We start from the raw sequence: 26836 nt of genomic DNA, 5'->3' as shown, positions 1-26836 counted from the left end.
TCATACTAAGAAAAAGGAAAAGCAAAGGAAACTAATGCTCGTATTAAGGTCGTCGATTTTCATCTTTCCTCTTTTTCTACTTTTCTTTTTCTTTTGTTTGACACGGCACGGTACGGAAGGCATTTTTCTTTTTTGTTTTACTTGCTGTGAGGATAAACAAGTCGCTAAAGCTCCTCAGGGGTATGCTGGTCTTTGGGCTGCTGAGAAGGAGAAAAAAGGGGGTGGAAATATGTGTGTGTGTGTGTGTGTATTTGGCTGCGTATGAAATAAAATAATTTTAGCTGGTGCCGCTTCCGAAAACTTTTCTTTTTATATCATTTAGCTGAGTTTCCTTATACTGAAATGAAGGAAAATGATAACAAGAAGGAAAAAGGAATAGAAAAAAAAAAAGAGTACTTCGTAGAACAAAGCTGAAGTAAGGTGGAGAAAAGAAGGACGGTATCCACCACGAACTGCTGGTGTATGGCGTGGAAGAATATGTGAGATCTTCTAGCCATAACAAAATAAAAAGAAATTAAAAAAGAAGAAAAAAAAACGTCGGACAGGTGATTGTGCTCATTCTTCCCTCCCTTATCGATTTCTATCATGCGTTTTCCCCCCTCTTTTTTCTTGTAATTGTTTTTGTCGTGACTGTACCTTTTTCTCTTCCTTCTGTTTTCCTACACATCTTTCTCTCTCTTTTTTTTCTTTTTTTTTCTTGTTTGTTGGTGCGTGTGTGTGTGTGTGTTTATGTTTTGGCGTAACTTGCACTTGACTACGAACATTTTTTTTTATAAATATTATGATGTAGCCACCGTAGGAGCAAAATGACTGGTTGGAACCAAAAAATGGCCAAAATGGCATTTCGTCGCTCCAAATTCCGGCGTCTTGCATGGGGTGATGGTGACCCGTATCCTTATACCCCTCGTGCAACTTTCCGTTACCAATGGGATGACTGGCCATTATGGGAAAAAATTTGGCATATTGGAATTGGAATTGTGGGTGTTGAATTTGCCATGTGGGCGTATTATTCAAAATTAAACAGTCGTATGGATTGGGCACGTGAAGAGGCATTGCGACGCATGCGTTTGAGACGGGAGGCGCAGGAACTTATGATATTAGAGGGAGAGAAGTTTGATAGCGATATTCAGCCGGATAGACGATAATGGTTTACAACATCACTTAGTACAATGTGTGAGTTTAGGAACATGTTAGGTGAAGTAGCGGGTGGCGCAACGCCAGTAAAATTTTTTTAAAAAGAAATTTTATATGAGGATGCAGGAAAGTGAAAAAAAATAATAAATGAAGGAAGAGGAACTTTCAATTGTGGTCGATTGATTTATCCATTCATTCATTCATTCATTCATTTTTTTTCGTATTTTGTGATATTGCTGTAACTATTTTTGTTACGTAACGTTAGTCAGTGAAAGAGAATGAGCATTCGTAGGTGTTGATATTTCTTTTTTTTTTTTCGTGTGACTGGTGGAACACATGAAATATAAAAAGTAGGGGAGGGGGAGGAGAAAATGCTGAATGTTTAGGGAGAATTTTAGCTCACGCGTGTGTGGTGATGGGTCGGAGGAGTGTCTTTAGTTTTAGAATAGGGCGATACGTGTTGTAAATTGTTGTGTCATGGCGTAGTGTGAAGGTGCACTTACGTATGCACAAACGCATACTCATTCATTTATTCATCCTTTTTTTTTTTCACTGTTTCGGTCATCATTATTATTGTGATTTATTAGTTGAAGCAACACAACTGCTTTGGTTCTCTCTTCCTTCCGTATGCTTTAACTGCATCATCTTTAACATTATCGATGGTGCCACTGAGTTTCTTATTTTCTTCCTTTCTTCATTCTTTTTTTCTCTTTTTCCTCCCGTTATTTGATATGGTTCAGTTAAAAGGTAGTTGAAGAACCGGAAAAGAAAAGGAAGTAAAAGGAAACAAACTTTTTGTAAACCCCTCTTGAATTTTTATATTAGTGCCGCGCCACAGATCAAACGAAACCAAAAAAAAAAACAACAACTGTGTTTAGGGACATCTGCCCTGTCGAACAGGTCACATATACATCGTAAGAGAGAAAAAGAGGGAGGAGAGGCAGAAATACAAGTGAGCAAACTAACAAAGACACACGGACACACACACATATATATATATATTTGTAAAGAAACCACTTCACATCCTCTTTTTTATTGCGCACCATTATGGCATCTGGAGGATCTGTTATTGGTCTGAAATATAACGGTGGTGTCCTGTTGGCTAGCGACACACTTTTATCGTATGGATCCCTTGCGAAATGGCCAAATATCCCGCGTATTAAAATCATAGGCCCCCATACCGCCGTGTGTGCTACTGGCGACTACGCTGACTTTCAAGATATGACTGAACAACTTGAGAGTCATGTGGAGCGACAGCGGAGATACATCAATGATGTGCTTAGGCCTGATGAAATATTTTGTTATCTCCACCGGCATATTTACCATAAACGCTCCAATTTTGAGCCATGCCTTTGCAGTTTTGTTGTCTGTGGTTGTCAAGGAGGAGTTCCATTTCTTGGTGGAATTGACAGTGTGGGGACGCAATGGAGGGATGACTGCGTGGCTACGGGATATGGAGCATATATTGCAATTCCACTACTACGGAAGGCGCTTGAAAAACCTGGTGGACTCTCACGTGAGGAGGCGGTGGAGGTTATCAAAAACTGTCTTCGTGTTCTTTTCTACCGGGAGTGCCGCGCCATCAACAAGTTTCAAATTGCAGATGCGACAAATGACGCTGTGGAGATTGGCAAGCCGTTTGAAGTAGAAACAAATTGGGAGTACGAGGGGTTCTGCTTTGAGAAAACAGCCATTATTCGATGAGTTCGGTAATTTGCGCAGGAAACAAGCACGAGGGGTGGGTGGAGCTCGTAACTTTGTTTCGTTTTGTTTTGTTTGTGTGCAATGTTAAGAGAAGTAAGTAGAGAACAAACATCATGATGATCAAACGGATGGAAAAAAAAAAACTCCTCTCCCCTCAAAGAAGAAAAAAAACACAAAGGAAAGAAGAAAAGGAGAGGAGAAGAGAAGAAGAGAAAGAAAAAGAAGATATGAGGCGCGTTTGTGTGGTTTGAGGGATGGCTGGATGCCACAGTTCTGTGTGGCTTTCGCGCGTTGCATTTTTTCTTCTGTCTGTCTCTCCTCGATGATTTTGTTTTTTTTTTTTTGTTCCCACTCTCACACCCTTTCCCGACATTTCTCTGCAGTCTTTCTTCTCCTTTATGTGTTCGTTACTTTCAATGCCCTTTTGCATCATACAATTTTTCGATAAATACACGCACTTATTTCTTATTATTTTCTTTCTCCGTAAACTTGATACCATCAATTCAATATTTTCGCCCACCGTTCACCCCTCAATATTAACACATATCTTGCCTGCCATAAAATAGAGTGAATAGAGGCTCACCTACAGCAAGAGGTAAGAACATATAAAAGTGTGTATTTGGGGTGGGAAAAAGAAAAGGTTATAGTGTTTGGCCCATAGTAGAGTACCCACGTTGACGTGCGCAAACACAAACACACAAGTTGTACTTACACCTACGCTCGCTTCCAGAAAGTATATGCGTGCATGTGCATTCTTGTGTCTTTGCGAGTTTGTAACGAATAGGAGCATATAACTCAAAAAAAGAGGGGAAAGGGGAATTACTTGATCTGCTTCTTTGAACGTAAGGTTACACAATCATATAGGTGCGTTTTTTCCCCCCTCTATAACTGTAAATTCTATAGTTTTTCTTCTTTTCTATTTCTTTATCATCTCTTTCTTTGTGCTTGCGTACATCCAAGGATGTCACTTGGGTACGATGCGCGGAAAGTGGAGGCGCTCATCCGGACAATTGCGGTTTCTTCAAAATGTGATGTCATTTACGCCGCTGAGGTTGTTAAGCAGGCAAAAGATAATCAAAGAAAGAATCAGCAGGAATATGAAAATTTAGTGTCATGTTTATTGTTTTGTTTGGAAAACTTTGATGTAGTTGAGGGTGGTACAGCAGAGGTCAAGTGCGCGCTCGTGACGCTGGCGACGTTGCTGCAATTAGACCTTACAGCCAATCAGGTATCTCAGTGCAATAGTTATCTTAGCATTTGTTTGACTCATGTGCAGGACGTGTCAGTTGCCTTCGTCGCCTCCCGTGCTTTTGGAGAGACACTCGTGACGAGTATGACGTCGGACTTCGTTCAAGAGCAGGTGGAGGGCGCTTTTTTAGCAATAGATTTGAAGGAAAATATAACTCATGCACAGAGAGTGTGCGCCTTGTTGATGCTACAGGAGGTGGTGACTAAAATTCCTATGCGAATTCTCGACATGTTGGATTCCTTATTTGAAAAGTTGTGGGGTATGTTAGCCTCTTCAGATGCGATGATACGGGAGATTTCGCATCTGCTTTTTATGGATTGCGGAAAATTACTTTGCAGTCGATCTCCAGTTAACAGGAAGAAAACGGTAGACTCGTTGCTTCATCAACTCAAGTTCAATCTCGCCGCGAAGTCTAGAGAGAGCAACATGGCTGGCTTGCTGGCCTTTGAAACTGTGGTGATGACTTCAGTGGGAACTGCATCTCAACCTCGATACGAGGATATGTCCATTATGCTGGTCCCTTATGTGATGACTGGGGGGTCCACCAACATTGCTGAGTTGAGAGAACTTCTCTTTCGCTGCCTTATCGTGCTGTGCCGCTATAGCACAACGTTGTTCATCACCAATCAACTGAAGGACACGGTTGGTTTTGCTCTCAAATCAATTGAGAACGGCTATCAAGTTGCCGCGTCGTTCAATATGCTCAGTGAAATCATTGTATTGGTTACAGACGTGGCGTTTCGTCCGTTCGTCAATGAAACATGCAATGCTGTGCGTTACGTATCTGGGAAGTCATCTAAACCGTGCTGGGAGGCAGTCAGATGCTTTTCAGTGATATGCCATGTATGCCCACCTGTCGATGTGGAGAGCTACATCGAGCCTTGCATAGAAAACATATTTCGTTGGGGATTGTCGCTGCCCCTTATCGAAAGCATGCCACACATCATAGCGTCGTCTAGCGCTAAGTACCGATCGAGGTTAGAGGAGGGTTTGTTGGATATGATTTCCGTAACTTTGTGCGGTCTACCGTTTCGTCAGCAACCCGGTTCGAAGGGTACCATTACCATGAAAGTGGAGTCAGAACCAACTGAGAGCCAAATAACAGTTGCTCTTGATGCATTAGTCCAATTTGGGTTTTCCGATTCGGAGCTGATGGGTGACTTCTTGCGGGACTCGGTGTTGCCCCTCATCGACAGTGAAAGTGTATCGGTTCGCACCGCGGCAGTTCGTACAATTTGCACGCTGCTAATCCCCCCTGGTGTTAAGGGTGAGCTTACAATGGCACGCAGAATATGTGTTGATGTAATTTTGTCTCGTATGCTTGTGGTTGGGCTGTCAAACCCCGACCCGGTCGTTAGGAAAGGAATTCTCTCTTCGTTTACAGAACCATTTTATCCGTTTTTGAAGGAGGTGCAGTTTGTGACTTCGATCTACGCTGCACTTGGGGATGAGGATATAAGTTGTCGGGTAGCTGCCACCGTACTGCTCTGCCGCATGACCTTTCACGACCCATCCCACATATTACCAATATTTCGCAAACAAATTGTTCAGATATTACATACGGTATCCACTAGCGACAACACAGGTGCCGTGCAAAGTGGGCTTCAACTGCTGGATGCAGCCGCATCCAACGCACCACAATTTGTCATGAACTTCGCGGATGGTATCATCAAAGCACTTGGGCACCATTTCTCAACGGTCAACATCCACTCTTCTATTTTGCAACATCTACTGCGTTGCTGTACGTCAGTAGCGCATGCTGCCCATTTTTTTGGGAATACCGATGCCATTTTCAGAGTAGAAGTGGACCGTGCGTACATGCTGCTCAAAGCTCTACCCCTTGACAGCGAGTCTGTTGAGTTGCGTTTGTGGTGTCTTCGGTTCCTGTCCGCTACACTGGGCCCGCAGATCGAAGGCCGGTCGCCGTATGAGGTGTACCCTCATCTTTACCAGCAGTTAAGCGGTATCGTGAAAAATAACGATGAGGACTTGAACGTTCGTCTTGAGGCACTACGCTGCGCCGGAGTTATTGGCGCACTTGACATCAGCATTTTCCATTCCACAGTCGTCAATCGGACTTGCAGACATGAGGAAATGAAACGAAACGAGCCGAGCACTCTTAGCCATGCCATGTGTTGCCGTGTGGTTATACGCTCCATCGCTTCTCTGCTGGATCTAAGTGAGAAGCGTTTTTCGGGGGGAAAAGATAATGTACTGCGTGTGGGAATTCAAACGATTCTCAACATTGCAGAATCATGCCCCGACTCGCGGGGAGAAATTGCCGTTGTGATTCCACCAGTGGTTCGTGCCGTGAGTGAACTCAGTGCGTGCCGTTTATTAGGCACTCTGCTGCATGAACTAACGCAGATCATAAGGTATGTTGGGGTGGCGGCACTTTCACATGCTCATTTACTGTACAATTTGATTGATGAGTCATGGGTAAAATCGTCAAAGTATCGTTTTCTTGCTGTCCGACTTGCTCTTACGCTTGTTACCCTTGAAGCGGACGGTAAGGCGGAATCGAGGAGGAGCAACATGCGGATGTCCCCCATCAAGTTTGACGCTCTTAACGATATTGAGTCATCCGAGTCCTTACGCTATGCCATCATAGAGTACATCTTGAAGCATACACAAACACTGAAAACGTGCGTGGAGACGGTTGTCACCAACCTCTTGCGGGCTGCACAGAGGTGTCCCATTGATTTTGCGTTGTCTGTCATAACGACGCTCCGTGTGGTTTGTTTCCGCCTTCACGTTGATGAATTTGCGGGTCTCATTGTTCGCGGGCTTCTCAGCTGTTTGAAAACTCGGCTTTCAACATCTATGAGGGCGACGGAGCAAAACGCGTTCGTCAGCCGCATCATGAGTGTTTTTTGCGTTTTAATGACAGTATTGCAGAGCGAGTTTGTCAAATATTCATCGGAGGTGCTTCGGACACTGAAAACCCTTCGCGTATCAAATAACGAATTAATTACCCTCCATGGAACGTTAATGAAGGGTGGCGTTTGCACCTTGAGTAAAGGTTTTGTAACAGAACATCAAAAGCAAGTGGTGCGACTCCTCAAGGAGTGTGAAGGCATCGCCCTTCGCCACGTCTCTGATTTGGACAAGGTGTTGAGCACACGGGGAAATGTGGACGAGAAGGGCTGGAATTCTGATGATGGAGAGCGCCCCCTTCCCTTCTCTGAGAAGCTGATCATCAGCACGACCAGAACGGCTCCCCTTACTAAGGAGGAATGGCTCAGGTGGCTCAATGACTTCTCTTGTGTCATCATGCAGGAATCCCCTTACAGAGTTTTTCGGTGTATCTCGCTACCGCTGACTGCTAACACCTCGCCACTGGTGGATTGCTCACCCCAGTTCACTCAAGATATCGCTCCGCACGCGTTTCGGGCCCTCTGGAACTTTGCGAGTGCATCCGTTCGCTCGTCTCTCGCCGATTTCTTCTTCCAGGTTCTACAACAAGCCATGGAGTCCTCCGCTGTACCCGATGAGGTGGTCTCCGCTCTCCTCACCGTCGCGGAATATATGGACAATGTGGGGATGGCACTTCCCATTGCTCCCAGTATTCTTTCTAGATGTGCATGGGGTCGGGGGATGCTCGCAAAGGCTCTCTATTGGTGCGAAGCGGCATACAGGAAGGATCCTCGGGGGACAGCGAAGTACCTGTTTAGTCTTTACCGTGAATTGCAGCAGTCGGGGCTTCTTATGGTCACTGGACATTCAGAAAGCTTGAAACTCCTACAAGGATGTATTGACAATGAGCGTAGTGAATCGGATGGTAGCGACGAGTACTCAGTGAAGTGGTTATCGCGGCAGGAGTCTCTCCGGCGAATGTGTGGGGTGGGTGGTCGTTCCCGCTCGGATGCCAACAGTTCCTTCAATGGTGAGGATGTGAAGTTAGACCCTGAAATGGAAAATGAGGTTAATACATTGTACGCACTAAGCGAAGCTGGTGATTATGATGCAGTGCTTGAGCAGTGGAAGGTACTGTTTCAAAAATATAACGGTAGGGACGAGCAGAAGAGGGAAGAAAACACCCTTTTCTACGTGTCACAGTGCGCCGCTGATGCTTCAATACGCCTACAGGCGTGGGATACACTGGAGGACACCACGCGTTGGCAACTAAACGATACTGTGTCGTACCATGTCTCGCGTGCTGCGCTTAGCATTCACAAGCGCCGCTACGAAGAGGCAACTTCGGCAATCAATGAGGGACGGAAGCTACTTTTAGAGGATCTTTCAGGGCTTTTGCATCAATCGTACACTCGCGCGTACGAAGGTCTCGTTATTGCGCAAAAGCTGTCTGAATTGGAGGAGATCGTGACGGTAAAGCGAGCGGAGGTGGTGTCTTCAACGCATCATCTGAGCCGCGTCCTGCGTTTGTGGAGCCAACGCATTGAGATGATGTCCTCTACAGTTTCTGCATGGAAGGAGGTCCTCGGGGTGCGTGGCTTGCTCATTCCGCCAGGCGAGGACGTTGCTACACGTCTTCGCTTTGTGAATCTTTGTCGGCGCGAGAAGGCAAAGCAACACGAGCGTTTCATTTTGTGTCAGTTGTTGGGTTATCGCTGCCCAACATCGGAACAGCTCATGCACAGCAACGCAAACCCCCGTGTAGTGATGCAGTACATTAGTTTTCTCTCTGCAAACGGTGAGCTTGGACCAAAGAGTTCTTATGGTCTCGAGCGTGACCTGCTGAAGAGGATGATCGATACACACTCAAGGAATGAGAACGCTTTTCTCTTGTCGAGCGCTTATGCGAGGCTTGGCAGCAGTGCAGAACTTTCTGAGGCTGTGCAATGCTACAAGGCGGCTACAACTTATTGCCCTAAATGGTTCCACGCGTGGCGCATGTTTGCGGAGTCGAATGCGGAGATGCTCGATGTCACATTCTCCGACGCCACATGCGCAGCCGCAATTGAAGGCTATATACAGAGCATTAAACTGGGAAACTCAGATTCCACCATTATTCAGGATGTTTTGAAGCTCCTCACTTTACTCAGTCGTCATTGTGATCAGGAAAGTGGGTTGAAGGAGTTACGTAAGCGGGTTTTCGAGGTGTCGCCGCGCGCTTGGAAATTGGTGGTTCCGCAACTCATTGCGCGTCTGGACTCCGGTTCCGATGGCAGCTGTGAGCTTGTCGCGGAGATTCTAACAACTGTCAGTTTTGATTGTCCACTCTCGCTAATTTATCCCCTCAACCTGTGCGCAATGTCCAACTCTAGGAGGCGGAGGAAGTACGCAAATATAATTCTTGACAAACTGCAGAGCAAACACCCTCTCGTGGTTAACCAGGGGCGAATCCTTGTAGACGAGTTGGTGCGGACTTCGGACCTCTTGCATGAGCAGTGGTATCATATGCTGGAATGTTCCGCTACCGCATTTTTTGACCGAAACGACTATAAAGGTATGCTAGACGTGCTTCTTCCTTTGCACGAGAAGCTGCACCTCTCCACAGATACTATTGTCGAGGCTGAGTTTACTTGTAAGTTCGGCAACAAGCTTGATAGGGCCCAAGAGTGGCTTCAATCATACCTCCGAACGGGATCTATAGCTGACCTTCACTCGGCTTGGAACATTTACCATGCAGTTTATCAACAAATCGACAAACAGATAAGGTCTCAAAGTAAGTTGCACCTTTCATTTTGTAGTCCAAAGCTGTTTGAAGCAAGAAATCTCGCAGTGGGACTCCCCGATGCGATGCCATCCGAGGATTGTGCGGTAAGGTGTATTGCCTCCTTTAACGGCACACTCACTGTGATTGGAAGTAAACAGCGACCTAAGAGGCTTAGCGTCACAACAGTGGATGGAGAAGCACAAAAGTATTTGTTGAAGGGTCGTGAGGATCTGCGTCTTGATGAGAGGGTAATGCAACTCTTTAGACTTGTGAACACTCTCATGATGACGGACTCAAGAACCTGCAAGAATCCTGGATTCCAGATTCAGCGGTATTCTGTCACACCACTCAAGGACACGGTGGGTCTTATTGGTTGGGTTAGCGGCTGTGACACGTTACACACGCTCGTGACGAAGTACAGGAAGTTTCGTGGTATTCCACCGGAGCTCGAGTTGCGCATGATGAATCAAATCATTGTATGCGATAGGCCAAAAACCTACGACCACCTCACGATGATATCGAAGGTTGAGGTGATGGAGTTCCTTGCAGATCATACTTCAGGTCACGATGTTAGAAAAGCAATGTGGGCCTCAGCTTCCAATTGTGAGATGTGGCTTGAGCAAAGGCAGGTGTTTACAACATCTTCGGCAACCACGTGTATGGTTGGTTATATTCTCGGTTTGGGGGATCGGCACCCCAACAATGTGATGATTCAACGTACGTCTGGGTTATTTGTCCATATCGATTTTGGTGACTGCTTTGAAGTTGCGATGACACGTCAAATGTTCCCTGAAAGGGTGCCCTTCCGCTTGACACGAATGATACGCAATGCATTGGACGTGTTTGGTGTCGACGGACCATTTCGTTCAATCGCAGAGACCGCCATGTGCGTTCTGCGCGATGGAAGCCGAAGCGTGCTTGCCATTCTTGAGGCCTTTATTCAGGACCCACTCATCTCTTGGAGGTTATTGAACCACATGAAAAAGGAACCTGGGGACTCTACAGTACATAAAAACATTGATGAACAAAGTGAAGCGGTGGGGCCGCGGATGTCATCCGTTGCATTTCCTGGTGCACCTGTAAGGGACGATATGTTCACTGTGGACTCCAAACTCACCCGCTGTGCATCCATACCGGATGACGATGTGGTTCATAAAGGTGTTAAGGTCTTTCAGCGAGTCCGATCGAAGCTGAAAGGGGAGGAGTTCTTAAGAACAAAAGGCGACACCAAAAGTACGGATCCAAAAGTACAGGTTGCACGGCTGATTGTTGAGGCGACAGATATTACTAACGTCGCTCAGTCATGGGCGGGTTGGTATCCGTTCTGGTAAAGTGTTGTTGTGGTTCACTTCTGATATGTTGTTAAGTGCTGCTGGACAACACTGTTGGTATTGGCTTATGTGGCAACGTGTCTGTTTTTTCCTATTGTTTTATTTTCAGCCTTTTGGATAAGGGGAAATCCTCTTTTGCGCCTTCTGTTGTGGTTCGTTTGCTCTATGTTATGTTGTTTTGATTGTGGCAGACGGGAGTGAAGGTGTGGACAAGAGGTGGGTTACGCGGGGCGCGGGGGTGGCGCCTCTTTAGTAGTTTGGTTAACTCATTGAAAGCAATAAAAGAGTAAACGGGAGAGGAAAGGAAAAAAAAAGAAAAAACGACTGGCAGTTGGGTTGTGTCTCGCTTTTAATCGTGCTTAAGGGACGTGTTGTGTGCAGCCTTTGCATTTTCTTTAAGGGAACATTTATGGAGTTGCTAAACCTCTGGTGAGTGAAGGAAGGAGGACACGTCTTTTTTCTTCTTCAAGTGGCAGGATATACCCGACTTGAGTAAAGATTTATGAATATGATCGACATAAAAGTGGAACTTATCAAGAAGACGAGGTGTGTGTGTGTGAGTGGGGGGGATGGATGAACCGGCCTTTAGTTCGTATGAAACGTGTTTGCCATCGAGTGTTAATTCGAAACCCGTGTCGGTTTCACGTTTGTCTTATTTTTCACCCTTTCCTTGTTCACTTCTGCTGCGTTAGCGTGTTTTCATGAGCTGAGTGTGTGGAAGTGAATATAGGGCCACTGTGGTTTTTATTGCTGACTCTTTGTTCTATTCTGTTTTGTTTTGCTTTGCTTTTTGTCTTTTTCGAGTGTATGGCTTTATCCATCCTTCAGAAAGTAGATAAAGGCTTGCACGATGTATAGTATTGGCCCGTACCGTGCCGTGTCGGAGAAGAAATTGTCGTTTCATGAGAGGGCAAAGCAAAACAATGGAAAGGAGAGAAAAAGGCAAGCAAGGGGGAAGAGAAAAAGAAAGAACAAAGGAAATGGGAAGATAAATTACGGGGATACTTCAAAGACTTGGTTTTTCCCCTGCGGGTTTTTGTAGCACCGGTTGTTTTCCCCATCACAGAGGGTCTAAACTGCTGGTCTCCCGTTATCGTTTTAAAATAAAGGAAGGCACTGTCATCTCGTTATTATTTTCCCTCCCTTCTTGTTTTCTCACTGCATCATTTAAGTTGTCCATCATCTACTCCTCCGCATGCCTATTCTGCCTCGGTAATCAAAGTGCGACTTGTCAACTGAGTGACTTTCACGCCTTCCGTTTCTGCGTTTGTGTTCATGTTCGTATGTGGACGACCTGCCAGTGTTTTTTTTCGTTTTGTTGCTACTGTGAGGCTGTGTGAAATGTGTACGGATTCTCTTGTTTTCTCCCTCCCCATTTTTTCTTTATTCACTACTACAATGCTTCCTTTCCCTCATTTGCCCTCTTTTCTTTTTTATTTTTTGATTTCGCAAGTTTTTTTCCCCCTTTTGCGTTCTTGTTTTATTTTATTTTTTTTATTTGTAGAGGATTTTCGTGACCATGCACCAAACCCAAGCGTATTTGCCTTACGGGTTTTATCAACCACAGCAGGCTGCAGCAAAGCAGCAACCTCCCGTTTCGGAGGATATGCGTCGTATGTTTCAATACCTCGAAGGGCTTTACAAACCTGAGACGCGTGAGAATTCCATTTTGGAGTTGGCAAAAGATCGCGAATCATATCATCACCTCGGACCTGCGTTGTGGTATGGCGTGGGGATCATGTCAGTTCTATTGCAGGAAATAATTTCTGTCTATCCCTTGTTAAGTACACCTCATCTTCTTGCCAAGGGAATGGCAAATCGTGTGAGCAGCGTGTTGACTCTTCTGCAAGCTGTTGCTTTCCATGAATCCACTCGACGCATGTTTCTCGATTCACAAATGTGTCTCTTCCTCTACCCATTTCTCCGTGGGATGAATGAAGGGACTGAAGGGTTGCGACTCACTTCCCTTGGTGTTATTGGCGCTCTTGTAAAAACAGATGATCATGATGTTGTTCAGTACCTTCTCAACACGGAGATATTTCCCCTTTGCCTCAACATCATGGAGTCTGGAACTGAATTTTCAAAAACTTTGGCGACATTTATCGTGCAGAGGCTCCTTAACTCAGAGGGAGGTTTGAAATATGTATGCCTAACTCCTGAACGGTTTACGGCTGTGGCTACGGTGCTGGGGAAATTGGTGGAATCAAAAGATTGCAGCACACGTCTGTTAAGGTACATTATTCGCTGCTACCTCCGTCTTTCTGAGAACCAGAGGGGACGTGAGGCCTTGAGCCGTTGTTTACCACAAGCCCTGCGTAATGCCACTTACAAACAAGCACTTGAGAGTAATACGGGACTGGTGAGGAATTTGCTTCAGTTGTTAGTAAATATCGGTGATGCGGGCGCCACGAAGCTTCACGAGTCGCTTCTCGCAGGTGGAAAGCCACAAGGCGGTGATGCCAGTGCGTGAGTTTTTAAGAAACAGTTTATATAAGGGGGAAAGGGAAGGGGAAGGGGGAGAAAATCCTGTTTGTGTGTACATATATAAATGTGTGTGTGTGTGTGTGTACCGATGTTTGCATTTGCTGCGAAAAAAGTAATAAAATTTTCAGCGAGTTAAATAAGAGAGTGCAGGTGGAGGGAAATATATGAATAACTTAAGTTTTTCCTCTTTTTAAAAAGGGGAAAAATGCGAAGTGTGGTGGGTTCTTCCCCATCCTATTTTAGTTTGTTGTTTGTGTACTTTCAAAGCAATAGCAAGCATCACATGACGAACTGAATTCCACACATTCGCCTGCTCCCCGTCTATCTCTTGCTTTCTCCCTCTTTTTCTACATTCCAACATTCACCCTCCTCACCTTTATTCTGTGCGTGTGTGTCCACTTACTTCTACAAACACACGCTCATATATTATCTTTCTTATTTATGCTTGCCTCCACGACAATTTAGGAATTTGCCCTTCTTTCCATCCGATGTTTGGAAACTCCAGATGTTTTAACTCTTTTTTTTTTCCCCCTCTTCCTTTAAACCTTCTGAATGCATTTCTCTCCTTTTCTTTTCCTTTCATTCTCCGCTTATTTGTCCAATTGTTACCCCTGTTTTTGTTTTTATTTTTTTTCGTGGGTGGTTGGTTGGTACTGTGAGAGTGCTTTGAAGCACACACTGAGCGTAAGGTTGTGTGGGTTTCTGGTCTTTGGGTATGGAAAGTATGCCGTCTGAGGAAACAATAGAAGTTTTTACTGAAATTTACAAACCGACATTAAGCGTAGATGTAACAGCTGAACCTCCCGAAGACACGAGCACTGGAACAACCCCTCAGACATCCGTTACGCCTCATGTTTCCACCAACATTTTTGTTGCTGGTGTTCCACCAACATGGGATGAAAACAACTTGTACCAAAGGTTTAAGGAATTTGGTGAGATTGTATCCACAAAACTTGTACGGAAAAGACATTTTGCTTTTGTGATGTTCAGAAAACCGGAGTCCGCACATGCTGCAATTAACGCCATGCATCTCACACATCCGACACCGAATAGTCCCGTGAAGCTGCATGTGTCTATCGCAATGCATGACGAGGGTGTGGATGATTTGCCCAATGATCGCATATTCATTAGAGGACTCGCGCAATGGACAACAAAAGAACATCTCAAGCAAAGTTTTGCACCATATGGAACCATTGTAGAAGCTGCCGTCCTCACCAATCACCTCGGGCAATGCAAAGGTTCTGGTTTTGTTCAGTTTTCGTCCGTTGAGGAGGCAACAGCCGCGATTGAGGCAAAGAAGAATATTCGTATCGAAGGCTTGGATTCTGAGCTGGAGGTTAAATATTCTGAGACGGCGGAAGTTAGGCAACTACGACAGGAGCGTAATAAAAACAGGCAAAAATACTCTCCCAAATACCGACAGCGCCTGTCGCCATTTCCATTCTTCCCGCAGGTTCCTGTGGGGCCACCCATGCAAACGTTTCCAATGATTGGCGTTCCAACGTCTGTGCCCGTATTTTATCCGCCGCCCCCGACCGCAACGGCGGTGCCTTCACCCCACGTCATTTATCCCACACTCGTGACGTCTCCACCACTGCCAATGTTTACCACTGCGCCAACGATATTTGAGGCTAAGACGGAGGCATTTCCCAGCAGTGGAGACGTGCACCTTTCAGGTGTTTCATTGTCAGAACCTGTTCTTTCATCATTACTGCAACGCTATGGAGATGTAAGCGCCATGGAGCTTCTTGAAGACGGTGCAGCAGCGATACGGATGGCAGACCGTAATATGCATACGCTTATAGTTCAAGAGTTGAATGGCCTTGTTTTCTCTAACGGTCAGTTGATGGTGGCAAGGCTTTATGCCTAATGGTTGAATTGAAGGAAACAATGAAAGAAGAAAACAATTTTTTTTAAATTAAAAAACGGTTGGTTAAATCGCTATATAACTTCTATTAGTGCATAAGTGAACGGACGAATCGAAGGTCATGTTCCGGCCAACGTTTTCGTTAACTGTTCTTTCATTACTCCTTCTACCCCCTACCCCACCTTTTTTTTTTTCGACACGCCAACTGTATTGCTTTTTTGCCCTTTAAAAAAAAAAAAAGTTATATATATATTTATATAAGGAGGACAGACAACAAAAAGGAGAAAAACAACGAACCAACAAATACAAACATACTAATAAATAAATGAGCTCTCACAAACAGAAGCGTAACAAAGAAGACATCCAACTAACTGATTGTTGAGAGAAGAGGGTTGTGAAGGAAAATATAACTGGGATTTGTTGGACAGTAGTTTTTTCATGACTTGGGGATCAGGGAAGAAAAGATCTGATATTTTGGCCACTGTTGTTGCGTTGTGATGTGTGTTTTTTTTTTTTAAATGTGTGTATGTGTTTTTGTATGTGTGTGTGGATGTCGTTTCACAACTTAAATGCCATGCTATTCCCGCTTCATCCACTGATCATGTTGTTTACTACGGTTGTCATTTTTTTTTCTTTTTATATTACTCTTTCCTTCCTACCCCTCTATGTACTTTCTCTGTTTCTCCATCTATTCGTTCTCTTTGTTCCATTGGTTTTTATGATTTTTTTGTTCTTCCTCTTTTATCTTATCTTATCTCACGTTATGTCTCTCTCTCTCTTTTCTTTTCTTTTTTTTCTTTTTTTTTCTTTTTGCCTCCTCCCGAAGCTTCCACTTGAAAAGATTGTGCGGGCGTATGAAGCACTAGCCATATATTAACCAAAGGAAATATATGCGAGACGAACAAAAGGAATATGCCACCATTTCAGGTGTGTGGACCCGCTTAATTCTCTTTTCAACCCTCGCCACAGCAGTTATTTATGTTGCAGTGGGTTTGTTTGCATGTCGGCGTCTTATACGAACAAATTGGCAGTGGATTCTCATAGCTGTGGTATATTTTGCAGTCGGTTTAATCCATGCATTCTTTTCCTTATCACTATTGTGTTTGGCCATTGGTTGTGTCTTTTGGGTTTTTGGAGCTGAACCCATGAGTTTGTTGGAGATTCTCACTTACACTACAATTATGGTGGTACATATGTGTTTCTTTGCTATGGGAAAGAAAACTATTCTCCATGCCCTTTGATATGCTGAATACCCCTTTTACATTACTATTACCCTTCTTTTTTTTCTTTTCATTTTTAAAGAAAAAGAAAAATAGTGAGGTGCATTGTACAAGCGTTACCAGTTCTTTTTTTTTTTTAATTGTTATCGTATATCTGGACGGTGCGGAATAGGAACTCTCCTCTGCATCACCATTTCGACTTCCCTCATGGCGCTTGATTTTCTTTTCTTTTCCTTTTCCCCCCTCATCATGTACTCGGAGGACACTGCAATTTATCTCTTTGTTACTTACTATTATTGTGCATATTATATATATATATATTTCTTGCATGCCCCACTACTTGTTTCAGTGTCTTTTTTTCTTTTTCGTGTGAGTCAGTCATAAAATAGAACATCCAAGTAAGGAAAAGCCCCAATGTCGGAGGAACATGCGAATGATAGTACCTTGCGTGTGAAGGTTGCAACAATTAATGACAAGGGTGAAGAGGTTTACGCATCTTCTCTTTCCCATGACGGTACGTATCTTGCCGCTGTGTTTGGAGATGGTGCCCTTGTCATATTTAATCCTTCAACATTTAGTGCATTGGATAGCAGTGCAGCAGGTAAAGGATATGATAACGTGCCATGCACAGCTGTGCAATGGCTTGAATCATCTGAAGGGGGACTTTACCACTTGGTTTCGGTTTCAAGTGCGGGGGGAGTTTTTATTTGGCAATGGGATGGTGCAGCGCTTCATCGAACCAACAGAGTGCCTGAGAAGGGAAATGAAATAACATGTTTAGCGGTTTCTCCCGAGTGTGATATGTTCATTACGGCTGGAAGTGACCGCACTGTCCGTCTTTACGATGCGGATGGTACACTAAAAGCCAACCTTCAAATGGCACATGATGAGAGCGGTGTGAGTCGCTTAGCCCACACAAGTCGTATTTTCTCCGTACGTTTCGTGTCTCAAGGCGTTGCAGTTAGTGGTGGTTGGGGTGGACCACTGCAAGTGTGGGATTTAAAGGCGAATGAAGCACGTGTGGAAATCAGAGGTGCTCAGGTGAGTTCCGATGGTATTGAGTTAATTACCGGTACCAATTGTGTACTCGTCGCCTCCCGTCGCCAAAAAGAACAACTGCAGGTTTTTGATTGCGTTTCAGGTCAGGAACTGGCGGACGACTCGGCCCGCCTTTCCATGGCGTTAGGGGAGTTGATTCCGCTCAGTTCACGCCTTTGTAAAACATCGGGTCTGGTTTGGACCATTACGTCATCACCGAGCAAAGTCCTCGTGACATCGTACTCAACCGGTCAGCTAATTGCTTCGTACGATTCGGCGTATGATCTTATGAATATTAGCATATTCGAGGGTTTACCTAATAATGCGTATATTTCTTGTGCTGAGGGGAAACTTCTTTTCGCTACGGTAAAGCAGTGAGTAGTTGGTGTAATGACTCCGCACTTCCAATAAGGGGATACTTCGTTTTCTAACGCACCTGATCGGCACGCACGAGTGATATATACATTATATATTCCTTTTTTTTTCTCTTTTATATTCATACATTGATATTTATTTACCGTGTGGGGGCTTGAGGGAAGAAAACAAAAGAATGGGTTTTAAAAAAAAAATGGGAGATGGGAAGGGGAGACGAAACAATTGATAACCCATTGACAAATGACAATACACGCACCCACCACCAGAAGAAAAAAATAATAATAGTAATAATAAAACAAACAAACAGACAAAAATGGAGAGGAAATGAGTGTGGGTGTGTGGGTTGATATGGAGCCAATAAGAGGGGGGAAACAGGAAAATAAGAAATATATAGCAGCAATGTTGAGGGTGTACAGTTAGAAAAGGAGTAAAAAGTGAGAGATTATTATTATTATGTTGTTGTTGTTGTTGGTGTTGGGTTGTTGTTGTTGTTGTTGTTGTTGTTGTTGTTGTTGTTGTTGTGTTTCCATCATTGTATTTACCTTCCCCGAGAGTGTAGGGTAACTCACCACCGTGGGGAAAATTCACCCAGCAGAGAAGTAGCAGGACAATTAAAAAAAAAAAAGAGAGGAGAGAAAAAAGAGAAAAGAAGAAAGGAAAAAAAAAAGAAAGGAATGAGAATGGGGGAATGAAGCCCACGCGCGCACACACATTTACGCACATATATCCGCGTGTGGATGTATGTATTCATATATTTCTGCAAAACTTGTATGTAAATTTACTCGCACTTCGGTGACTATATGAACTCACAAGGTGGGGTACAGTTTTACACCTTTGACCGTCCCCCATTAGTCACTGAGTTCTTTTTCTCTGTGTTTTTTTTTCGAAAACAAAATATTATTGCCATCAAAAATTTGTTTTTAATCAAGTTGATACCACTTATTGTTTTTCCTCCTTCTTTTTTTATATATTTTACCAATCCTTTAGCGTCATGGACCGATTACGCCATCACTCGCCATGCCACATACACACAAAAATAAAAAAAAACAGAAATAAATAAATAACAACTGTGTCTTCGTTTACACATTTTTTCTTAATTATATGATCAACTTTTCTCTTCTTCCTCTTCCCGTCCTCACGTATTTGATTATAGTGGAGCGGATGCTTACAGCTCATGGTGATAGATGGTGACTTAGTTGCCCTTGAAACATTGTTGCAAGCCAACAGGAAATTACAAACTCATCTTCGTGAAAGAATAGATGATATCGCCCATCGGCTCGCTTCAATGGCTGCCCTCATTCGTGCATTGAGGGCGGAGGGCGTCAGACCTAAAATTGTAAATAGGACGACACCGTTAATGAGAGCAGATCAGGATATAGTGTTTAAATTTTATTACTGTAATATGGTTTATGCCCCTCCACTATTTGGCAGACTTCAGCATAACGTCTTACCGCTGTTGTCAAAGCCTCGCTGGGGCCACCGTGCGGTGCAACACTTGAAGCGCCAGGCGGATTGTCTCGGTTTAGGAGCAAATGCGGAATCATATACAAAACAGTGGCATACAGTTGCTGACGCTCTTAATTACGACTCGAGTAGGGTAAAGCCAGTAAGTGCCTTTCAGTGTTATTTGCATTTTCGCCATACGATGGCTACATCACAAGAGCCCTTTTCGCATGAAGAGGATGTCATCATTTACAAACATGTCCCGGAACCCGGGATGTGGAAACAGCTTGAGAGGAAAATACTTGAGAAGTGTGGCAGGCGTCGCAGTGCATTTCAACTTGCTGGAAGACACCAAAAGTTGCTTAGTTGCGATTATCAGTGCACCGATTTCTCTGAAGATGTACTGAAGCAAGCGGTTTCTTTAATTGATGATGATGGGGACTTGACGTCACGGGCACTCATAGACTTTGTGATGAAACTAAACGCTGGGCATAAACTTCCGTGGGTAACGGTGGAAGCCATCGCGCGTGCTGCCAGGGATTACGGCCAATCACTTTTAACTGAAGATGAGCATTTGAGACGGAGCATACACCTCGTTTTACTAAGTGATGCGGATTATACCACTTCAGGTGAAGCGAAAGCGCTGCTTGTGCGTACGTTACATTGGAATCTCATGGTATCAAATGCTGAGCGTTTTTGCGTAAAGTATCGATATTCGCAAATTTCCCTAGAGGAGGCGGCAAATCGTTTGTCTTCGTCGGTTTCAGATGTGAGGAATCGAATACTCTCTGCTGTATTACTCCGACACAACAGCGTTTACAACACTCATTTTGCTAATGTGTCGATGACTCTTTTTGGAAACCGCGACGCTGCAATGATTTGTTTTGTGGTTTCCCGTGAATACGAAAGGAGTCGCAAGCGGATGTTACCATCCATTCGTATTCATTTGTGATAACAAATTTCCAAAATCATAAGATGGTGCAACAAAATGAGATGTGCCGGTTGTGATGTCCGTCCAATGGTGAGGGAGTATTTGTAGAATGAGCGACTTCCAAAAAGAGGAGGAAAACATGTGTTTCTGTTGCGGATAGAGGGAAAGGGGAAGGGAAATCGTGTATTAAATACATACACAATAGAAAATGAGACATGTTTTGCATCTCAGCGTGCACGTTTTTTTGTGTTTTATTTCGCCTTATAATTCTGTATTTTACCAGGCTTGTGCCGTAGCCATGTGACATTTCTTTATTTGATGTTAATGATTGTGCTTTCCTCTTTCTCTGCGCGCATGTGTTAGTTTTTTTTTTGTCATTCATACTGTTTTTTTTTTTTGGTTAATCTCTCTCTCTCTTTTTTTTTTTAAAATGGTAGGTTTTACATCAAATAAAGGTATTCTCACGTAATTCTGAATGTACATTTCGATATGTTTTCGTTTTGCATTTGTGGTTCTTGCTACGCATTGTAACCGCTTAGTGAAACACGACTGATGTATGAAATGACAACATGCAACAACCACAGAAACAAGAAGAAACAAACAAAAACAAACCATAATCAGAGGATACAACGACTTGTAGAGGCATAAATTGGAGGGTAAAAAAACAAAAAAAATTATTTACTTGTGACACGCGCAATACGTCTTTGTATTATCGTTTTATTATTACATTTTCCCAAAGACGTCAGCCGTATAATTTCATTGCTGAGAGAACAAATGCATCAGGTGGGTATACAAATTAACGTATAATTTAAAAAGTCATAGTATTTTGCATACAACTCAGTCTGAATTGTTGCTTTTATTATTGTCACTATTTTTTTTCTTCTTGCTTTAAGGGGAGAAATCAGGCTTTTTTTAAAAAAAAAATCAATACGCTAAGAGAATAAACAAAACAAAAAGGAAAAAAAATACTATGTGACTAAACACTAGGTCGAATGCTTGACTGCAATAGTTTTAGATGGTAAGAGGTGTGAAGAATAATAACAACAGAAGAATATGTTCAACTCAGATAATTGAAGTTAAATATTAATTATGGCTGAAAGCACGTATTCAAAGTGAAACCGTCCCTCATTTTTCACACCTTTTTTTTTCACCAACTTGTAGAACCACAACCAACCGAGTAGCCTAAAAGAAGAAAAAAGGGAGGAAAAAAAGATACCAGCCAAAAAAAAAAAGAAGACGACAAAAACAAAAACAGTCAAATACTACAGCAACTTGCAAAACGAAAGAATATATTACCGAAGGAGATAATATTCTTTTTTGTTCTTTATTATTGATCTGGGCGAGTTGAATACAGGAATTAAAAAAAAAACACAACACCTTTTCCGAGGACGGACGAAGCCAATAGCTAAACAAATAAAGCAAGTATTCTTGTAAAAGCATATACACACACAGTGAGAAAAGGAGGAAGGATAAGATAAGAAAAAGGTAAAAGGTAAAAAAAAAAAGAAAATAGAATTTGTTCGTGTGTAAGTGAGAAATGGAACCCGACACGGATGCGGCGCAACGACTCAAAGAAGAGCAGGAGATTCGTGAGCGTGATTTGAAGCGACAGAAGGAAAAGGAGGAGCGGGAGCGCCGTGCAGCAGCAGAGCGTGAGGCAGAAGAAAACAGGCGGCGTGAGGCGGAGGAACGGAGAATAGAGGAGGAAAAGAGGCGTAAACGGCAGGAGGAGGAGTGGCGCCGACTTGGTTCGGATATCATTCAAGACCTTCCACCCATTCCGCCCTCGGTAGTGAATGATGGCCTCGTAGATATGTGGTATCTTGACGATGTAACTTCAAAGCCGCAGTTGTGCCTGGCCAGTCTGAAGAAAGGTCGGAAGCGTGACGCACCAGTTCCGACATTACAACAGTTGAAGGAACTTGGTATAATATATTTCAATGTGAGCTTGAACGACTTCTCTGTTGTCAGGCAAATTGTGAAGGAGCGCAACTACAAACATACAGATGAGGTAAAACTTTCGCAGACGTGTAAGGATGAACAGTTTTTGGAACGGTGGTATCAGGAACACTACAACGAGGATGAGCAGATACGCATTGTGGTCGATGGATCTTGCTTCATTGATGTGCGTTCCAAGCAGGACAAATGGATTCGCATTCACGCAAAGACGGGTGACTTGTTTGTCTTTCCCCCAGGGCTCTATCAACGAGGAACGCTGGACGAAGATGACTTCGTTGCTCTCTACCGAATTTTCCGTGATTCCACACGGTTCGCTCCCATCTTTCGCAGTAATCCCCGTGCTGAGTCGCAAAAAGTTCGGCTTAACTACTTGATGTTACTCAAAAAGGGGAACGTTGGAAAGGAACTTGGCTTCAGGTAGGGGACGGAAAGCTTTGAGGCATCGGTCGTTCTGTCACGTGCGTTGCTTTGAGATGACTTTGTTACCGTATGTACTATAAGCAAAAAAAGCGGAGAAGGAGGAGAATATGCATCACTGCTTCTTGTATATATATATATATATATATATATATATATGTACATATGCACATATGCATATAAACAGATGTTTACGTTTTCGCTTGTGTCTGGGAGTGGTCGGCTATGACCATGTGCCGGCTTCGGGTTATTATGGTTGTTATCATTTGACGTGTTTGTAGGCGATGATGAAATTGAATGGTGTAACAGCATCTTCCTTTCGCACATATATATACGTATTGGCATGGTTAAAAGACCATTTTTGATTACTGTGATGTGTGTTAATTGCACTGCAACCATATCAGAACCCGTACGACCGAAACCCCCTCATTTTTACTGCACATGTACACATATTTATATATAAGCGCCCAGTGTTTAAGGTTTAACAACCTCCCTTAGATTTTGTAGGTCGTGTCTTTTCGTTTAATGGGCAATATATATGTATGTACATGCTTGCATACATGCTTTGCGTATGTGCAATATGCTGAGGCATTAACAAGCCCCCATACTCGCGAGCTGTAACTTTCTGTCTTCCCATCCTCCTCCTTTTCCTCCCCCTTTCTTTTTTCTTTTATGATTCCACCACCCTTTGATGAGTATGGCTGTTGTGCGTATTTGAATAGTCGCTTCAGGTTCGCATTAGGGGATATCTATGAAAAGCGCAAATGTACCCACAGAAAATGTGTTGTCACAAATCACCCATTTGACTCCTGTTGATGTTTCGGAACTTCTTGTGCGTCGTGGGGGTGTCGAGCCTGTTATTTCACCACCTCGCGCTGGGGTATACTTCGGGCAGCTGCCTCATGGTTTTGGGCGAATGGTGAGTGAAACGAAAAATCATTGCCTTCATTGGTCCTCGCATGATGTCACGCGGTCCCCAGCTGTTTGTTTTCCGGTTGTGGGTGACATTCTCCGGCGTGAGAAGAGGAGCGAAATGATACAACTTACTCATAAAGATGGCGCAACCTCCTTTTTCGCTCCACAAAAACGCGAGCGCGGACGCATTGAAGCACTGTTGTTCTTGGGGAGTGCTGAAGGCGGCCACACTCAAATGTTTCGACCCGTACACAACTCGTGGAGTTTTCATGCACAGATGCTGACAGGAACTGAGCGCAACGGCCTCTGTACCACTTCTCAGTTTATGGAATTATTCTTAAAGAAGCTCGTGATGTGGGTTTTCTATTATCTCGCACGCACTTCAGCTACATATATCACTATCTATAATTTGGAAATGGCCTTTCCTATACTGACTGCAATATCTTTGCAAGACCGTCGCTACCTTGTGGAGGAGGCGGCGAATCGTTTTGCGCTGGGGATGCTATCCTACTACGATGATCGTATTATATGCCGGCAGCGTCCTCCCGTAAATGCAGTCTTATTGCTTTCAACGGAAGAGTTACGTAGTGTGACCTCTGTTGAGCAAGCGTCCGCTGCTTTCATATATCGTTGCCAAATGAAACATAACACCATATTGAGCGCATTGCAGTACATTATCGAATATTGGGGTAAACGAAGCACTGTCTTTAGATCTTCAGTAATCCAGCAAGCGGTTTCCATTATTCTGTCGCATGTGTCGTGCACGTACTCTTTGCTCCCAGCGTTGGGAGCCAAATCGTGGATTCGAACCTGTACCTTCAGACACATGCTTTTACTGCTTTCACAACGTGGAGAGACCCTTGCCACAAGCATTGTCTCAACTCTTCGAAGTTCGAGACCCCTGAAAGCATCGCGTTGTGCTGAATTTAGTAAAATGTTGGAGCAACTTGTGCTAACCGAGCCTCTCGCTGTTGGGCCGGTCAGTGACACTTCAGAAATGCACGAAGTGGAGGATGTTTTCTTTCTCGAATCCGTCACCCTGGAATCCAATCCAAATACCAAGACGGTGTGGAAGGCAGAAAAGAATACGTTCCGCTTCGCATCGGTGCCGTCTGCCGATATTCCGTCCGTATCCGATAAACAGCTAATAAGTAATAGCGCTGATCTGTTGTTCGCGACCGCGTTGTATTCTTGCGGTCGATTACAATTCTCTTTGCCACTGCTAAAATGCGCACATGCGAAGGCGGAAACGTGTCTCAAATTGCATCTCGGCGGAGATCTTTTCGTGGACTCCGATAGTGATTCTGAAAAGGTCGTGTGGCGCTCTCTGAGGATGGGTAAACGAAGACGTAAAGGTTATTAACCGCATGATACGAACCCTCGCAGGGAAGGAGAGGGTATGTGAACTTCTTGTATTTGTTATTTTTTCCCACAGCGATGCGCTGGGAAAATACGGTGGCATAACCTCCCGTGACATTTCTGGGCGCGCCTCTATTATTGGCGGCCACTGAGTTGAAAGCAGTAGGTAACATCTCGTACATGAGATTTGCAAACTCCGTAGGAATGGGCGCGTGTCTGCTGTAGTGCGGCGTGCACAAGACTCTGGGTTGATGCTGGTTAACTTTTCCAGTGTCAAAAGCGCAGAACTATTTCAGGCAGCAGACAAAGACACACCATTTGGTGTAGTTTCAAGAGAGGATCTGCAAGCAGTGTGTTTTTCATTGTTGGAATTTGTTGTGTGACGGTTTGACCAACACTGTGCTCGGTGTGCTGGAAAATTTCCATTTATTGAAGGCCCGCAGCGGATTGTGCAAATATTGTTGGTATTGCTATGAAAGTGCGTGGGGTTAACCAAGACGATGAAAAAGAGAGAGAGAGATGCGGCGCAGAGGGAACAGGGCTTAGGCGCCACCTCGGCGTGTGCTAACGAGTTTCACTCGTTAGAGATTACTGAAGAAAAGTATGTTGATGAGTAAGTTCGGCTATTTCACTTGCTGTATCCCCGTCAACACATTGATATATATATCTACTTGTGTATTATTTTTTTAAATGTTTGCACTACTTGTGCGCTCTTTTGCTGCACAATGGTGAATTTCTTTCACACACGCACGTCATGCCGTTAGGACGGAAACGAACAAACTAACGAGAAAGAATGCGTTTGACAAGTAGAGGGAGTCACAATTCTTCACAAGTGGTGTATCTTCTCGACACCAGGGAATTTATCACAGACTGTTCCACTGTTCGGCAGGTAACCCATTTCGCGCATGTGCACCGTCTCGGAAGTCCTCTTTGGCTTAGCTGTGAACTTGCGTCTGCTCTCGGTCTGACGCTGCGTTACATGTGCAGCCCTCTAAACATTTGGTCCCCTCTAACCGGGGAGAGTTTTGTCCAACTTGCATCATCGCCCGCGCTAGCACGCGATACATTGTATAAGTTCCCAATAAACAAGGAGTTCCTTGCGCCTGGGGGCGTTTTGCCACACAATTCAGGTGAAGGCAGCTTGATGGCGTTGTCGGCTGCGGCATCTTCCGATGGTAAACCGCGTTGGTACAACATACCCAAAGATGTAAGTCATCTATTCGTCCTGCCCAAGAACTTGTGCCAACTAAGTGTCCCCGTGCATCGTGGAGGCTTTCGCCCACGGCCATTTAATCTATGGGTTTCCACTGTAATTGCGGTTCGTATGGGCGGCTTGGCTGAAGCAGTAAAGACGGTTCGTACACCGAGTTCTTTTATGACTTTGGTTAATGCTGACCAAATGTACCCAAGCGCACTACTAGCGGAGAAGGAACTCGAATGCGTACTTCTCATGCGTAAAGAAGGGAGGTTAGGTGAAATGTGAGAATACGCCAACAAATCCAGTCTTTTCGGGCGCTGGTTTACACGCACAGACGCATATATATATATATATATGTGCATGTTCCTTACATTCGTAATCCTTGCAAACGTTCTTCCGCCTATCTTTTTCTCCCACCTCGACCGCTTCATCCAACTGATCTTCCGCACCTTTTACCGATTCACCACTTCCCTCTCATTATTTATTGTGTATCGTCCTCGCCACTATAATCAATCTCACGTCTGTGTGTGTTTGTGTGCGCCAATGGAATCGACGTAAGTAGCACCGCAGAGTGAGAAAGCAGGTGTTTGGC

The 26836-nt window shown here is 44.1% G+C and overlaps 15 protein-coding genes across 15 annotated transcripts; 12 read left to right on the top strand and 3 right to left on the bottom strand.

The window, feature by feature from the left end:
- Nucleotides 1–806: 806 nt before the first annotated feature.
- TbgDal_IV180 (hypothetical protein, conserved) lies at nucleotides 807–1145 on the top strand (the record flags this gene model as incomplete). The annotated part of the gene is made up of 1 exon (XM_011774301.1): nucleotides 807–1145. The coding sequence occupies one exon, from the start codon at nucleotides 807–809 to the stop codon at nucleotides 1143–1145; it is 339 nt and encodes a 112-aa protein (XP_011772603.1).
- Nucleotides 1146–2181: 1036 nt separating this feature from the next.
- Nucleotides 2182–2838, top strand: TbgDal_IV170 (proteasome beta 7 subunit, putative; the record flags this gene model as incomplete). The annotated part of the gene is made up of 1 exon (XM_011774300.1): nucleotides 2182–2838. One exon carries the CDS (start codon nucleotides 2182–2184, stop codon nucleotides 2836–2838), a length of 657 nt encoding a protein of 218 aa, XP_011772602.1.
- Nucleotides 2839–2992: 154 nt separating this feature from the next.
- Nucleotides 2993–3337, bottom strand: TbgDal_IV160 (hypothetical protein, unlikely; the record flags this gene model as incomplete). The annotated part of the gene is made up of 1 exon (XM_011774299.1): nucleotides 2993–3337. One exon carries the CDS (start codon nucleotides 3335–3337, stop codon nucleotides 2993–2995), a length of 345 nt encoding a protein of 114 aa, XP_011772601.1.
- Nucleotides 3338–3799: 462 nt separating this feature from the next.
- Nucleotides 3800–11038, top strand: TbgDal_IV150 (phosphatidylinositol 3-kinase tor, putative; the record flags this gene model as incomplete). The annotated part of the gene is made up of 1 exon (XM_011774298.1): nucleotides 3800–11038. One exon carries the CDS (start codon nucleotides 3800–3802, stop codon nucleotides 11036–11038), a length of 7239 nt encoding a protein of 2412 aa, XP_011772600.1.
- Nucleotides 11039–12557: 1519 nt separating this feature from the next.
- Nucleotides 12558–13508, top strand: TbgDal_IV140 (cell differentiation protein, putative; the record flags this gene model as incomplete). The annotated part of the gene is made up of 1 exon (XM_011774297.1): nucleotides 12558–13508. One exon carries the CDS (start codon nucleotides 12558–12560, stop codon nucleotides 13506–13508), a length of 951 nt encoding a protein of 316 aa, XP_011772599.1.
- A 729-nt stretch (nucleotides 13509–14237) lies between these two features.
- TbgDal_IV130 (RNA-binding protein, putative) lies at nucleotides 14238–15392 on the top strand (the record flags this gene model as incomplete). Its single annotated transcript, XM_011774296.1, has 1 exon — nucleotides 14238–15392. The coding sequence occupies one exon, from the start codon at nucleotides 14238–14240 to the stop codon at nucleotides 15390–15392; it is 1155 nt and encodes a 384-aa protein (XP_011772598.1).
- Nucleotides 15393–15915: 523 nt separating this feature from the next.
- Nucleotides 15916–16266, top strand: TbgDal_IV120 (hypothetical protein, unlikely; the record flags this gene model as incomplete). Its single annotated transcript, XM_011774295.1, has 1 exon — nucleotides 15916–16266. One exon carries the CDS (start codon nucleotides 15916–15918, stop codon nucleotides 16264–16266), a length of 351 nt encoding a protein of 116 aa, XP_011772597.1.
- Nucleotides 16267–16279: 13 nt separating this feature from the next.
- TbgDal_IV110 (hypothetical protein, conserved) lies at nucleotides 16280–16630 on the top strand (the record flags this gene model as incomplete). The annotated part of the gene is made up of 1 exon (XM_011774294.1): nucleotides 16280–16630. The coding sequence occupies one exon, from the start codon at nucleotides 16280–16282 to the stop codon at nucleotides 16628–16630; it is 351 nt and encodes a 116-aa protein (XP_011772596.1).
- A 393-nt stretch (nucleotides 16631–17023) lies between these two features.
- TbgDal_IV100 (hypothetical protein, conserved) lies at nucleotides 17024–18025 on the top strand (the record flags this gene model as incomplete). The annotated part of the gene is made up of 1 exon (XM_011774293.1): nucleotides 17024–18025. The coding sequence occupies one exon, from the start codon at nucleotides 17024–17026 to the stop codon at nucleotides 18023–18025; it is 1002 nt and encodes a 333-aa protein (XP_011772595.1).
- Nucleotides 18026–18157: 132 nt separating this feature from the next.
- Nucleotides 18158–18745, bottom strand: TbgDal_IV90 (hypothetical protein, unlikely; the record flags this gene model as incomplete). Its single annotated transcript, XM_011774292.1, has 1 exon — nucleotides 18158–18745. The coding sequence occupies one exon, from the start codon at nucleotides 18743–18745 to the stop codon at nucleotides 18158–18160; it is 588 nt and encodes a 195-aa protein (XP_011772594.1).
- Nucleotides 18746–19196: 451 nt separating this feature from the next.
- TbgDal_IV80 (hypothetical protein, conserved) lies at nucleotides 19197–20417 on the top strand (the record flags this gene model as incomplete). The annotated part of the gene is made up of 1 exon (XM_011774291.1): nucleotides 19197–20417. The coding sequence occupies one exon, from the start codon at nucleotides 19197–19199 to the stop codon at nucleotides 20415–20417; it is 1221 nt and encodes a 406-aa protein (XP_011772593.1).
- Nucleotides 20418–20433: 16 nt separating this feature from the next.
- On the bottom strand, nucleotides 20434–20778 carry TbgDal_IV70 (hypothetical protein, unlikely; the record flags this gene model as incomplete). Its single annotated transcript, XM_011774290.1, has 1 exon — nucleotides 20434–20778. One exon carries the CDS (start codon nucleotides 20776–20778, stop codon nucleotides 20434–20436), a length of 345 nt encoding a protein of 114 aa, XP_011772592.1.
- Nucleotides 20779–21933: 1155 nt separating this feature from the next.
- On the top strand, nucleotides 21934–22776 carry TbgDal_IV60 (hypothetical protein, conserved; the record flags this gene model as incomplete). The annotated part of the gene is made up of 1 exon (XM_011774289.1): nucleotides 21934–22776. The coding sequence occupies one exon, from the start codon at nucleotides 21934–21936 to the stop codon at nucleotides 22774–22776; it is 843 nt and encodes a 280-aa protein (XP_011772591.1).
- Nucleotides 22777–23523: 747 nt separating this feature from the next.
- On the top strand, nucleotides 23524–25050 carry TbgDal_IV50 (hypothetical protein, conserved; the record flags this gene model as incomplete). The annotated part of the gene is made up of 1 exon (XM_011774288.1): nucleotides 23524–25050. The coding sequence occupies one exon, from the start codon at nucleotides 23524–23526 to the stop codon at nucleotides 25048–25050; it is 1527 nt and encodes a 508-aa protein (XP_011772590.1).
- A 789-nt stretch (nucleotides 25051–25839) lies between these two features.
- On the top strand, nucleotides 25840–26529 carry TbgDal_IV40 (hypothetical protein, conserved; the record flags this gene model as incomplete). The annotated part of the gene is made up of 1 exon (XM_011774287.1): nucleotides 25840–26529. The coding sequence occupies one exon, from the start codon at nucleotides 25840–25842 to the stop codon at nucleotides 26527–26529; it is 690 nt and encodes a 229-aa protein (XP_011772589.1).
- Between the last annotated feature and the right edge of the window lie 307 nt (nucleotides 26530–26836).

Source organism: Trypanosoma brucei, chromosome 4 (assembly GCF_000210295.1).
Source record: "Trypanosoma brucei gambiense DAL972 chromosome 4, complete sequence".
NCBI classification, from domain to species: domain Eukaryota; phylum Euglenozoa; class Kinetoplastea; order Trypanosomatida; family Trypanosomatidae; genus Trypanosoma; species Trypanosoma brucei.
The sequence above is the reverse complement of the archived record's forward strand: the minus strand, read 5'-3'. Positions and strand labels throughout refer to the sequence as shown.